The sequence below is a fragment of the Manacus vitellinus genome, unplaced genomic scaffold (genome assembly GCF_001715985.3).
Source record: "Manacus vitellinus isolate BGI_N305 unplaced genomic scaffold, ASM171598v3 scaffold_22_pilon, whole genome shotgun sequence".
In the NCBI taxonomy this organism is placed as follows: domain Eukaryota; kingdom Metazoa; phylum Chordata; class Aves; order Passeriformes; family Pipridae; genus Manacus; species Manacus vitellinus.
This window is the reverse complement of record NW_021939632.1, coordinates 3219714-3233677: the sequence shown is the minus strand read 5'-3', so window position 1 is coordinate 3233677 and position 13964 is coordinate 3219714. Positions and strand designations below refer to the sequence as shown.

General features: G+C 41.3%; 1 protein-coding gene across 11 annotated transcripts in view; it reads left to right on the top strand.

The window, feature by feature from the left end:
- KALRN (kalirin RhoGEF kinase) overlaps positions 1–13964 on the top strand; it is a 330405-nt gene that overhangs the window by 118368 nt on the left and 198073 nt on the right. For all 11 annotated transcript variants that reach the window (XR_003915798.1, XR_003915799.1, XM_029959838.1 and 8 more), the window contains exon 9: positions 3414–3605. Coding sequence is in view for 9 of the 11 variants with exons in the window: in XM_029959838.1 (XP_029815698.1) it covers positions 3414–3605 (192 nt within the window). In the remaining 2 variants the exon portion in view is untranslated. The remainder of the gene's footprint in view (positions 1–3413; positions 3606–13964) is intronic.

The following is a 13964-nucleotide window of genomic DNA, read 5'->3' as shown; positions in this document are numbered from 1 at the left end:
TTTGCAGAAAAGGGGACAGCCACGATTGTCCTTCTAGTAGGAAAAATTTAATTCTGCAGTTACATTAGGTCTTAACCTTCTTCCAAAGTTTTGAATCTTGATGCCAATTTGGAGATGCACCTAGATCCTGTGCTCCTGGCAGATCCTGCTACACCTCAAAAGGGCTTGGAATCTGAGTTAACCTCTCCTGGCTGGGGTTACTGGGACAAGGAGGCATTACATGCTTTTCTTCATCATAAGACTTCATTCTCTCTTGGATTCTCACCCTGCATGATCCAGGGTTGTATCACATCAAGAAAGTACAAAGTGCTTCAAACATATAAAATAAAGGTATCTACTCTGAAGAGCTTACTAACAAGAGAGTAAGCTCAGGATGAAAATGTAGGGAGCAGGGGAGCAGTGCAGGAAGTATTATAGTACCAACCAGGATATGAAACTCTCAGGTTCAACAGAGCATTGGTTCAGCACTGTAGAAAAATACATGTACATAAAAATATTTGATATGTGTAACAACTTCTGCTATGATTTATGAGCACTTTAAGCAGATGAACAGAACAGAAGTAGAGCAAGCCCTCACCAAATGACCTCCAGCTTATTCAGCCTGTGCTCTATGTAAATCTCAACAGATGACAACAGATGACACTTCTTTCATGAGTACAACAAACTGGAGTTCAAGGCGAGTGTGGTTAACTCCCAAATGTGGCTGTTTATCTGAAATGTATCTAAGCCTCTTAAATTTGCAGCAATGAGCTGGAAATCTCTCAGCACCAGGCCTTCCTTCTAGAATGGCAGGGATAAAACCATTGGTGTTTTTTTCTGTCATAAACTGCACCTGTTTTTAAACTCCAGACACTTACCTGTGAACTCAGCAGATAAAGGCAGAAAAAGAATAGAACAAAAATTTTTCCATACTTAAAATGCACCGTGTTCAAGCTTTCTGTGCATGACACATTTATGCAACCATATCCAAAATTAGGTATGAATGCTTCAGGGAAGCATCCCTGTATGCTGACAGTGCCTGTCACAGCCCAGGGAAAACACTGTGTGTGGCTCCTTCCACACCCATCCAGCCTCCTTGCAGAAAATCCCCTTTGCCTTTGGAGAACCTTGTTCAATGCAACGGGGCTTCTGCGGGACAACTGCATCTTTTGTTGCCTGTGCAGTGTGGCCAGAGCCTTTGTTGAGGCCAGTCTGCACTCTTTTTCCCCAGATTCTAGGTTTCATCCTCTACCCCTTTCACCAGTGTATTTATATCTGGTCATTGTATCAGTGCACTCCCCTTATCCACATGTAATTTGATGGAGCACGTGTTGGAGACAGTAAACTTGTAATGGTTTTCAGCAGAGATGGACATAAGTGTATTAGGGACAAATGCAACAAAGCTGTATTCATACTGTATTTCAACAAAGGTGTTCTGTATCCCAAATCTGTGCATGAGGAGAGACTGAAGGCATTTAAAAGTATACTAAATAACATGTATAAAAGCAGAAGCAGTCTTCTACTCAGGGAGCTGGACTGATGTTTGAGCTGTTGTAGTGGTAATGTGTGAAAAACCCTAGTGGACTAGACTTTGAAAAATAGTGCTAACTTTGGCATTTGCTCCAAATACTATTGGAAGAGGATCATTCAGAAAGGATGCTGTTAAGTGAAACTGGACCCCAAGTCAGATCACATTATGTGGAACATTTTTTACAAACTCTCATCTAAAGAGATTTCCAAAAAATTATTATTAAAACATAACATTTTGCTGCTGTTAACAGCCTAACCATTATAGGAGTAGCCTGAAAGTGAGGGAATAAAAAATTTACTATTGGTAACAAAACTGCCTCAAATATGTTCTTCACAGTCCAAAAGGAGAAATGCAAATACTGTATATTTATAGTCAGCCCTCAGAAACTGGGAAAATGAACAGTGAATGAGCTGTTTTCTTTCTTCTTTTTATAACTGGAAATATTTTCCCCCATTAAACACTTGGAGGTCAGTGCTCCATTTTTGCATTGAATATTTTCTTAAACAACAACTGTTGACTGCAGCAGGATGTTATGTAAGTAGGAACAACATGACTTGATTCATGGCTTTAATGTTTGACACTGTTCCTTTAATGCTCAGCAGTACATGGGTGTCCACAGTGTTCAAAGGTAGTTTGTGTATATGCATCAGTTGAGTACATTTTTAAACCAAAGAAGATTTTGAAAAGGAAAGTGCTACAGTTCTGCTTCTATTGATGAGGAGATTAAAATTCCCAGTGGGAGCAGCCTTAGGCCAATGCTGAGCGGTTGTGAAGAACTTGCCTGATATTGGAAACACTCTTAAGCTGATATCACTGTCTCTCCTTATTTTTGTTAAGTGTTAAATACCACAGAGCTAGTGGCCTCATCTTGAGTGAAGAAAGCCTTTCTATAACAGCAAGGGCTGGCTATGTTTAGTTTGCTGAGCACAGCTGACTAAACCATAACTCCATAGATATGGAGAAGATGACTGCACTCCCTGTCTGTTTCTGCCGTTATTTATGAGACTCTCTGGTGTATTAGTTGAGTGGTGTTTTCCGTAAACATGAAAGTAAGAGAAAGGATGGGTAGGTGGTTTGAGACTTGAGGTAAGTTTGGTGGAATTCCCCTCTGTTCCTTGACAGTCTTGCGTGTCTTGGATACATCACTTCACTTATGTGTTCTTCAGTTCCCTCTCTGTTAAGCAGGAGTAATACATCTCATACAGCAAAGTCCATGGCTATGGGGTAAATTTGTTCAGGATGGTGCAGTGATCAAATTCTTATGTAATGCAGGACAAGTAAGTGCCTCAGACAAACTGGAAATGAGCATTACACACTGGCAGCTGCAAGCTAATCACACAGACTTACTCCATTTAGAAATATGATGCAGACCAGGAAAAAAGTAGAAGGGGCTTGAAGACATGGTCGTCTCAAGCTATCTCACAAAAGCCAGTGGAAGGCAAGTATTTCTTGGGGCTGAGACATCTCTGGCTAACATGATTACATACTGTAATGTGAGAGCTGTTGGGAGGCCATCGCAATAAGCTGGTGGCTGAATGTCACGTGAGACACTGTAGGCTTCTGAGGTGGTCAGCCCCATTTGCTTCATTACATTATCTTTGAGAAATGGCAGGGAACTCGGAAATAAACAAGTGGGCAGCCCTGTTGCTGTGTCTGGCAGTATTGAGCTGCAGTGGTGTGTTTCAAATAAGAAACTATTTCATGTGTACTCAGGGATTAGTCTATGGGGCTTTATACATTCTCCTTTCACAGATGGCAGTGCCAGTAGGAAATATTACTATTGTTTTAAAACTCTGGTAATCACTTGCTTTCATGCCTTTGAAAGTATAAACAGCCTCTTTCAGGGGTTTACATGCCACAGTTGTATTACTCATACTGTGTTTCTTGCTTTGTTTGCCGGTAGAATACATACACCAATGCAGACAAGCTTTTGGAGGCTGCAGAGCAGTTGGCTCAGACTGGGGAATGTGACCCTGAAGAGATCTATAAAGCAGCCCGGCATCTGGAAGTACGGATTCAGGATTTTGTCCGGAGGGTGGAACAGAGGAAACTTCTCTTGGACATGTCAGTCTCCTTCCATACCCACACCAAAGAGGTAAGATGCGCATGAGGGAATTTTGCTGTGTGTTGTAGGGTGCTGCAAGAGGCTGACTTTGAAAACTCAGATCACAGAGAAAAGGCATCTTCACCAGACAGGGCTGATATTATCTAGTTCATTTCATGCAGATGACTAACTGTTGTAACGAGGAAATAAAATGTGAATTAGACATATGAGCGTTACACTAAAATACAGGGGCAGCAAATCAAGTGGTACTTAGTTCATGACTAGAATGTATTGTTAGAAAGTAAGAATTCTCTTGTAAGAACATGAGTTGATATTAACACATTAGGTATCAGCATGCCAGTAGCCTGATATGTATTCTCAGAGGGATTCCATTTGAATGTAATGTTAATTAATTTAGCCATTATTATTATGTGTTACTGGAAATCTTACATTGTTTAATGAGTTAGACTTGACTTTTCAAAGTAACTCTTAAAGAGCAAATAGTCTCATACTGAAACAGTGAATCAGTGGGGACCTGAATAAATGCTGTTTAGTGTAATTGAGAAATATCCAGAGATAAGGCTGTCTTGCCAGAGATACAGTGGACAGGACATCAAATGGGAGGCCACTGGGGATGTAATTAAAGCATACTTCAAATTTTTCTGCAGGCCAGAGGCCATTCAGTGGTGAGTGACTTTTACAAATAGGGTTTCTGCTGAGAGAGAGATGGAATTAGTTGGGATGGTTGTTTTCATGCTCTGCAACATCTGTTTGCAAAAGCACTCTTGATCATGCCTGTGTTTGTTGATTTACATGTTACAAACCAGTTGTGTATAGCAGGCTTCAGTGTGTTGGGGAGCCTCCTGAAGTAGAGGGTGTGTGCACATGTTCATATTTATGTGTGTGGAAGATGGACTTACACCATGTCTACTATAGCTGTTGGTACACGAAGGTTTTTCTTTTACATTCTGCTTCTGCAATATACTCAAATATAGTTAACTTTCAGCTTGTGAGTACTGCTGTTGTTTCCAAAGTAGCTCAAATGTTTGCAGCTATGCTGGTTTGCCACTGGGGAAACTTAATTGGTTATTTCCTCAGTAAAAATTATTTCTTAACAGTTTCCTACTGTGATTAACCTTGCTTCACCTATGCAGGTGATGAGTAGTCAAAAAAAAAAGATAGGCATGACTCTAGGAAGTTTTTGGTGTAAATATTATGTGTTCTATCATCAAAATTTCTTCTGATAATTACTGGTACTGTGTAGCCTAATTTGGGTTTGGGAAATAGAGCTTCGTTACATTAAGGGTTTGGGATTGCAGTGCATTATACTCACTCCTGTCTGTCTTCAACAAGAAGGGAGTTTGCTTGTTTTAAACACCTGGTTTTAATGAGCTCCATTTTGGTGAATAGAAAAGCAGATGTATAAAAATGAACATTTTTTGAAAATTGTTTTAAAAACCAGTCTTTTGTGATAGCATCAATGCTGTTTCATAAGGTGTTGAGAGTAAATGCTAAATCTCTTCCTCATAAGTGTTTACCCATGGGACAGATTGGTGTTGTGATGCCTTTTTGGAAAGTTCAGTAATTCATGTCACTTTTAAGAAGATCCAGAGTGGACAAACTCTGGGTGCCTCTCTCCTATAAAGGTCCCTTGCAACCCAAACTATTCTATGGTTCTATAATTCTCTCTCCAGAGGACCAGTCAAGGGAGCTGTAGCATAAAACTGGGGCATCAGCAAAGTCAGGGTGGACACAGGAATCCATGTCCATCAGAATGAATGAAAGCTGTTGGGTTGGGTCGCTGAAGTTATTGCAGTCTCAAACAGTTCCCCAAAATCTGAGGATGCCCAGTAGCTCTGCAAGAAGAAGGAAGTTTTTGTTTACTTATTTCTGTGTTACTTCATTCCTGTGGGGACCAAACACTGATTTTCTGGAGGTTCAATGAATTTCACTGTGTGTCACTACCTGCTTCCTTCAGGGACATGTTTCTGCACTGGTGGGGGTCAAGCAACTCAATACCTCATTTCTTTTGCCAAAAATAACAAGTGAGGAAATTGCTGTGGTTTTAGCGTTTGTCTGCCAGCTGTAGGGATCCCCACAGACACAGTGAAGTAACAGCATACTGCCAGGGATGAACTGGTACAAAGGGCAAAGCATTACAAGAGAGCCTTAGCACATGTTTGGATCTGTATCTGCCTTTTTAAGCTATAAATAGATGGGCTCAAGTAGAAATGACGCATTGCTTGGCCTTGCTTGGCTCTTCATGTATATTGTGAAATATACATGAGTATACCATGTATACATACCAAGGTAATTGTCATTCTTCAATACTAATAAAAAACAGATACACATTTAAATAATAACAGATAGAGGGAGGCCCTGCAGACCTCAGCAAATTAGAGAACTGAGCGATCAGCAATTGTATGAAGTTCAACAAGGGGAAGTGACGGATTCTGCATCTAGGATGGGACAACCCTGGATATACGTACAGACTGGGGTAAAACAGTGCCAGGAAAGGAACCTGGGGTCCTGGCGGATGGCAAGTTGAATCCGAGTCAGCAGTGCCCTGGCAGCCAGGAGAGCCAACCATGTCCTGAGGGGCATCAGGGAAAGCACCGCGAGCCAGTCGAGAGAGGGAATTGTTGTGCTCTGCTCTGCACTGGGGCAGCCTCACCTTGAGTATTGTGTGCAGTTTGGGACAGCACAATATAGGAAAGATATTAAGCCATTGGAAAGTGTCCAAAGGAGGGCCGTGAAGATGGTGAAGGGCCTTGAGGGGAAGCCATGTGAGGACTGACTGAGGTCGCTGTTCAACCTGGAGGAGGCTGAGGGGAGACCTCATTGCAGTTACAACTTCCTCAGAAAGGGAAGAGGAGGGACAGGCACTGATCTCTGCTCTGCGATGACCAGTGACAGAACCCAAGAAAAGGGCCTCAAGTTGTGCCAGGGTAGGTTTAGGTTGGATATTAGGAAAAGTCTTTTCACCCAGAGGGTGGTTGGGGGCTGGAACAGCTCCCCAGGGAAGTGGTCACAGCACCAAGCCTGACAGAGTTCAAGAGGCGTTTGGATGATACTCTTGGGCACATGGTGTGGCTCTTGGGGATAGGCTAAGGGTTGATGATCCTTTTGGGTCCCTTTCAACTCAGCATATTCTGTGATTCTGTTTTTTTGGCCCTAATGCAGGGAACTATGGCCTAGATGTATTTTTCATCTAAGTTTCACAAATTCTCATTTTTAAATGTTGTATTAATATATTGAGACAAAACTGGTTAAAGAGAGAATTAAGTAGAAAGAATCTGTCTTACTGACACTGTTTTTATGGAAGTATTCTAAATATCTTCCTACAATGAACATGTTTCTTCTGACAGTCTTCCTATCACAGATGAATTGTGTTTCTGATGTGGTACTTCTCAGGTGTGGATGAATTCATTGATTGTGAACTTCTCACTGCTTCACCTGTACTCTGCCCAGCTCTTCATCTCCACGTGAGGCTGCTCAGATTCCCAGCACCTGAGAAACTCTTAACAGCTCCTATTTTTGAAAAGTGATTTTGTCAAAGAAATATTTCCTTTTGTAGTCTGTCTTCCTAGAATTTCTTCACCATTAGGGAGTCATTTAAATGCAGATATCCCACAGGTAATGAAAGTTAAGCATTTTTTTTTATAGTGCAGTGGACTTGAATTACTGCTCAGTTCATATGAAAGCATTATAAGAGGATTCTTTCTGCTAAACACTTACTTATACAGTTGAAGGAATATGAAAAATAAAGTCAGTTAAGCATAACAATAATTTTGATATTTTTTTAAGTGACCTTACTTAACAATAAATGCAATAGGCTGAAACAAGGACTTTCGGGTATGGTAATAACATTTTAGAGGCATAAATTTAGAGCAGTTCCCTAAGTGATTGCTAGTGTCATAACTCATGAGTGATGTAGTTGTCCTACTACCATGCCTATAAAAGAGTTTTTGTGTGTCCCACTGTCCTACAGTATTCATTACACTCTTTTAGCCTGTAGTCAATATTTTCGTGCCCTTTTAGACCAAGGTATTCCTGATGGTGCGCACAGAAACCTGATACCTTGGGGATCAAATCCAATTATCTGGATGGCAGGGTAAAGTTATAAATTATTATCGCTGGCATAAATACATTCAACAGTCTTGTACCTGAATAATTTCTCTCAGGATTAAGTGTGATTGAATTCAGGTTTTACTTCAGATCTGAATAAATTATTGGCAGGATTGTCAGATCTTACACTTTTATCACAAATCTCATGATAGTTGAAGTTTTTCTGTGAGCATTCAGCTGCTATGATCAAATGATGATACAGGGTTCTTGGTTGGAATTTGATTTTGTTTAAAAGAAAATAGTTTTTGAGCCTCTTGGAGAAGAGGTTGCAGATGTGATGAAATCACACCCTGAAGACTCAAAAACCTCAAGGCAAATAATAGAAACATCTTGTAATTCATTGTCTGAATCTTAATAATTTAGTGTCTCACAATTTTATACTTAAGATTCTGAAGTGTACTTTAAAATTCCAAGTGTTAGAATGTAGACAGGAAACAACACTGTCACCATTTCCATATCATTAAAAACTTCTAAAATACTCTTGCTTAATTAAATGATGATTTAGGTTTGTTGTGTTACTTGTTGTATTGGCTGATAATGTAGTTGCTAACTTAAGAAGAAGAAGGAACTTCACTGAATTTGAATCCTTCTACAGCATATTGGTCTTAACTGAACCACAAAGCAGTTCTGCAATTGTTTCGTAGCTCTTTGGGGCATGAAGAGCATGTTCTACCACTTCTAGGCTTCTCATTTCTCTGTGGGCTTCAGATTTCCACTCCTGCGTTGAGTCCAGCAGGAAAAAGCCAGAGAGGCAGAGTAGTATGGTTTCAGGTCATGTGCCCTGTGCCTTGTTGGCCCTCAGTGGGTCAGAAGAGCAGTAGGATGAGGTGCTCAGGGCTTCCAGCTCCATGTGGAGCCTGCCAGGTCTACCTGGCCCACAGAACAGGAGGATGAGTATGCTCGGAAAATATTTTATGTTGAGAACAATGAACTGCCAGACCCTTAACAGGTTCTTACTGAACGTGTGCAAACTGAAACTTGGCAGACATCTTCTGAGTGACCAAATTTGGGAAAATTTTCACAGGGATTACATAATGTATATTCTTGACATTAAGGCTAAACCCTGCAAAATTTCAAACCCTTGCTTAAAAGCATGGAGGGTCTGGAGCATCTCATTTGAGCAGAAATAAGACTCCTAACACAGGCAAAATAACTTCTTTTTCCCCTTCCTCTCATTCTGGACCTTTTACCTCAAATTCCATCAAGTTGTACCTTAGGCAGATACCTGGTATGGAAAGTTTCACTCCGAACAGCTTATCTGATAAGACCATGAGAAACCGAGAGCAAAGTCCTGGACCATTAAGTGTCAGACAACTTCCTGTACTATAACCTAAATTATTTGTGGTCAGCAGGTCACCTTGGTCACCCCACAGAGATCAGTGAGGTTACTGAAGTGAGTAATGGAGTGGGTCTGCCCTGTCAGTCAGGAACAGTAACAGCGTTTTATTGCAGGCACTGCTAACTTTATTTTACTTGATAACCAAGACCTGTGAAATTAAATTCGCTCTACTTCAGCTGAATATTGTGATTAGGAGATTATATCAGTGTAGATCACTAATTTTGACAGGGCTTGTCCCTCACTTTGAGGCAGAGGGAGCAGAAAGCTCATGGGGCTAAGGTCCACTGCTGTTGACTCTCCTCAGAAGAGTTGACAGAATGTATCGAAGTTAATCATGGAGCAAACATGACAGTGGTTCTGGGATATATAGTGTAATCCTGTCATTCATTGTAAATTGACCCAGGATTCAAAGTTAATGTTACAGTTGTTTGACTTTTACTGCTAATACTGACTTTTTTTTTCAGAGCAATTGCCCATTCCATAATAGAGATTTGTGGTGCAGGGCATATACTCAGTTTAGCAACTCCACTTCCTGGCAACTTCTGGAAATTCTGGAAAAGTCTTGTTCTCTGAACATGTCTACCACAAAGTATTTGTCTTACACACTTACACACTACTCCTGTCCTGAACAGCGCTTTTGTTCCTTTTCTTGTATTATGTCCAGATTTAAAAAACAAGGAAAAGATGAAAAATTGAAATGACCCAAACTGTCTCTGTGCACATAAAATAATCACTGAGTGGCCATTTCACATCCCATCACTTTACAGTGTTAGAATGAAGTACTGTGTGCCTTATTCAGAAGCTAGAAATTTGTCCTTCATTGGCATAACATTACATTAACCTGCAAACTCAAACTTTGAAAGTCTCTCTCACTGCAGGGCTGTGAAACCTCAAATCTTAGACTTATGCCTTTTATAAGCATGAACATTATTTTTTCTGGGAGCTGAATCCGTGTAGTTTGATTAGGAGAGTATTATAAGCATAGAAATCACAAGACAAGAGGATGAAAAAAACCCAAATGCTTTTATAAGGGATTGAGTGCACCCTATGTAAGTTCACAGACCACCAAGTTGGGTGGGACTGTTGATCTGCTGGAGGAAGGCTCTGCAGAGGGATCTGGAGAGACTGAATTGGTGGGCTGAGGCCAGTTTTGTAAGGTTCAATAAATCAAAGTGCCAGGTCCTGCACTTGGGTCACAACAACTTCATGGAGTGCTACAGGCTGGGGCTGGAAAGTTTCCCCATGGACAAGGACCTGGGGATGCTGGTTGACTGGTTGATCATGAGCCAGAGTGTGCCCAGGTGGGTAGGAAGGCCAATGGCATCCTGGCTTGGATCAGCAATAGTGTGGCCATAGGACCAGGGCAGTGACCACCCCTTGTACTTGTCTCTGAGGAGGCCACACCTTGAGTGCTGTGTCCAATTCTGGGCCCTTCACTTCAAAAAGGTCACTGAGGTGCTGGAGTGTGTCCTATGAAGGACAATGAAGGACAACTGGTGAAGGGTCTGGAGCACAAGTCTTATGTGCAGCAGCTGAGGGAACTGGAGGTGTTTGGTCTGGAGAAAAGGAGGGTCAGGGGGGACCTTATTGCTTTCTATGACTCCCTGAGGTGGTAGTGAGATGGGGGTCGGTCTCTGCTCCCAAGTAACAAGTGACAGGATGAGAGGAAACGGCCTCAAGTTGTGCTGGCAGAGATTTAGTTTGGGTATTAGGAAATTCTTTTTCACAGAAAGGGTTGTCAATCATTGGAACAGGCTGCTCAGGGAAGTGGCAGAGTCACTAACCCTAGAAGTGTCCAAAAAATATTTGGATATGAAATGTAAGGGCATGGTTTAGTGGTAAACAGGGTGGTGGTGGTAGATGGATGGTTGGACTTAATGATCTTAAAGGTCTATTCCATCCTTAATGATTCTGTGATTCTAAGTAACTGCTGGGCGTTTTGGTTGGTTGGTTTTCATTTTGTTTTGTTTTGTTTTTTAAGTGCTCAGTTCCTAAACATTCTAATATTCTCATCAGAGGTGGATTTGCAGGCAGAAAGCAGAGGTAGAATTCAACTGCCAGAGCTGCACAGAGGTTACGTGTGTGCCATCCCTTGCCTGTGTGGCAGATCCCTTGGAGAAGATAGATGGGTTGTGAGCTTACTGTTATCATTCTGATAATTGTGGCTATGAAAAGTGGGGTTTTTTGTGTGAGATAAGTAAAGCAGCAAAATGAAAGCAAATCTCTCTCTAGCTTCAGAGGATAGACTGTGACTTTGACCAAAATGCCAGCATTCACTAGTCATTAACTTTGGTGGTTTCTTTCCAGAGTTAAATCTTGTCTGTAAAGCTACCAATGACCTGGGACTGAGGAAGAAGGACAGCTGGGGTGGTGCAGGGTGCCCTTCTTTCCTGTCCATTTGTTGCCTGAAAGCAAGTTTTTTTCATGAAGGATTAAGAAGCTGAGAATGAAAAGAGCTGTGGTATCCTGGCAGCACATCCTGCTCTTGAGCCGGGGAGTTTGAAGCACAGCCAGACCACTAGTGAATAAAATTCTGCCATCTGTGATGGCAAAAAATTGTGGGACAGAATCAAAGTAATAAGAATTAAATGCTTGTAAATGCAGCCACATAAACCAAATGTCAGGAACGCAAACCTGCTGCAGAGCGAGGGCAGGCACATGGAAGAGAAGTTTTTTCAATCTTTCTACCATGTGCTAGCCAAAGGATTCCTATAGACTGCATCTAAGTTCACACTTTGCTATCCACATTTTTCAGGCCATTCACCAGCATTGCTGCTGAATGATGGCTCCACTCAAATATTGTCAATGGCTTTTGAGGGCTTTTGCATGTGTTTTGTGTGTTATGGAGATGGGTCTCCAGCCTGTATGCCCTGTTCTCCAGATAACTGTGGTTCATGCTGCAGCTAGAAGGGAGTTTTATGAACATCTTTAAATAGGACGTGCCAACTCTCATAAAGTACCTTTTTATTAGACACATGACTGCCCGTTGTCCCGATTGCCTGAAGCTGAGGAAGATGAGCTTCCCCCAGTTGCAGTGCGTGGGCTTTACCTCTGTGTACGAAGGCAACAGAGTGGGCAGCTGGTGCCTGCAGTAATTTGTGTACTGAGTAAATCTGCATCAAAGCCATTCAGAGACACTCCTGTAACTCACTCATCACTTCAAAGACACGTTCTGTTGTGCCTTAAGTACACGTGTGCAATAGAGTTATGCAACAAGTTTAAAAGGGTGTCAGTGTAGTGTTTGAAGTTGATGGATCCAACAAGACTGTTTCCTTAAAGAAAGGCCCCACAGTTTGTTTAATCCTTAGCAAGTTTCAGAATGATTTGGAATTGTCACAAATGGTTTATTTCTGAGGTTCCTAGGGCATAGTGCACAAAGTTGCAGAAAAGGCTCAAAGCAGCAGATCGGGGTAAGACTGCAAGTGGCCAGTCACTGGAAAAAGCACAGAGGAAAGAGATGGTGCAAATTCCATTTGAGAAGTAGTGAAACAGTAAAAAAGTAATGAACCGGTGAAAAATTAAAGGAGAATGTAATGGTACCTGCATTTATTTTAGTAAATTGCTGATTTTGTAGTATGGAAAGCTTCTCCAGCACCAAATTGTACTGTGATACACTGGTGTAAATCTGAGTAAATCTTTGATATAGGAAGAACTTTTCTAAGCCTATTATCAGAATGATCAAGTGCAGAATTTTCTTGGTACAGTTGCTGAAGTTAATTACATCCAGATTCATAATTACAAGTAACATATTAAAATTACAGTAGAAGAGGAACATGTTTTTACAATTTATGATGGTAGTAGAAGAAGCACAGAACATGTACATCTGATTCTTCAGTTATAAGCCAATTTTCCCTCCTAGAGCAAACAGTCCCTGAATTACATTTACATGACCTTGAGCTGGGGATCTACACATTCCCTGATGTAAGCCTAGCTACCCAAAGCATGTTTCCCTTGAGAGGAGATTATTTTGTGCTATATCAGTCTGGTCCATGCAGGTCTTGGAAGAAGCATCAGATGTTTAGGCAGTGCAAATCCTTTTGCCACAGGCAAGGTTACTAATTAAAAAGCATCAGCATACAGAAGCACCAGATGCAGCCCAACCAAGGATGAATGTCAAGAAATTGGCCAGGAAAAAGGAAAAAGCAAGAAAGAGGTTAGGAAGAGATCAGATTTTTCACAGAATGTTCCCTTTCTTTCCACCCGTCGTTTCTTCCCAACCGGTTTGGTGGTATCTGACGTTACTTCTCGCAGCAGGGAGTTGTCTTACCATGGAAGTCACGTATTGTGGCATTTCATGTGTAGTGTCTGGTCATATCCCATCCTGTCACGTTTTATTATGTGTGCTGTCATTATGTGACACTTCACTGGTGGCATGTGGTCACTTTGCAGCTCATCATTACACACATCGTTTTCTGTGTTTCTGTTGACGTTTCCACAAGACCTTGAATGTGACTTTGGGCAATGTTGTTGAAATACACTTCCAGTTTAAAACAACCACCAATTCTTTCAACTGAAACAGGACTGGATGCATTCTAAGTGTGAATAAACATCACCTCATGTAGGTTAATTGTAATTATGCTGGAAAGTTTTAGCATCTCCACCATTTTAGTGTGGGGAAATCAAAGTAGAACAGGCAATTTAGTAAAGGTTGTGCAGTGAAAACAGATGCAAAACAGTACTTGAACAGGTGCTTAAACATAAGCACAGACAAGTCCTGCCATAAATTACTCTGAGCTTGAGGTCTATGTGACTTCCTAATGCATATTATGAAAAAGCTAAATGTTACTACTTGGAATAGGTTTGTGTAAGCCTGTCATAGTAGCAGAGTCAAATAGGGTTGATGGACAACTCTCTGTGGAGCAATTCTGTTTGTGGTTTGGTTGGATTTTTTTTCCCCAGTCCGCCCTTGCTTCTCTGAACAATTCATGGAGTAGCACCAGGGT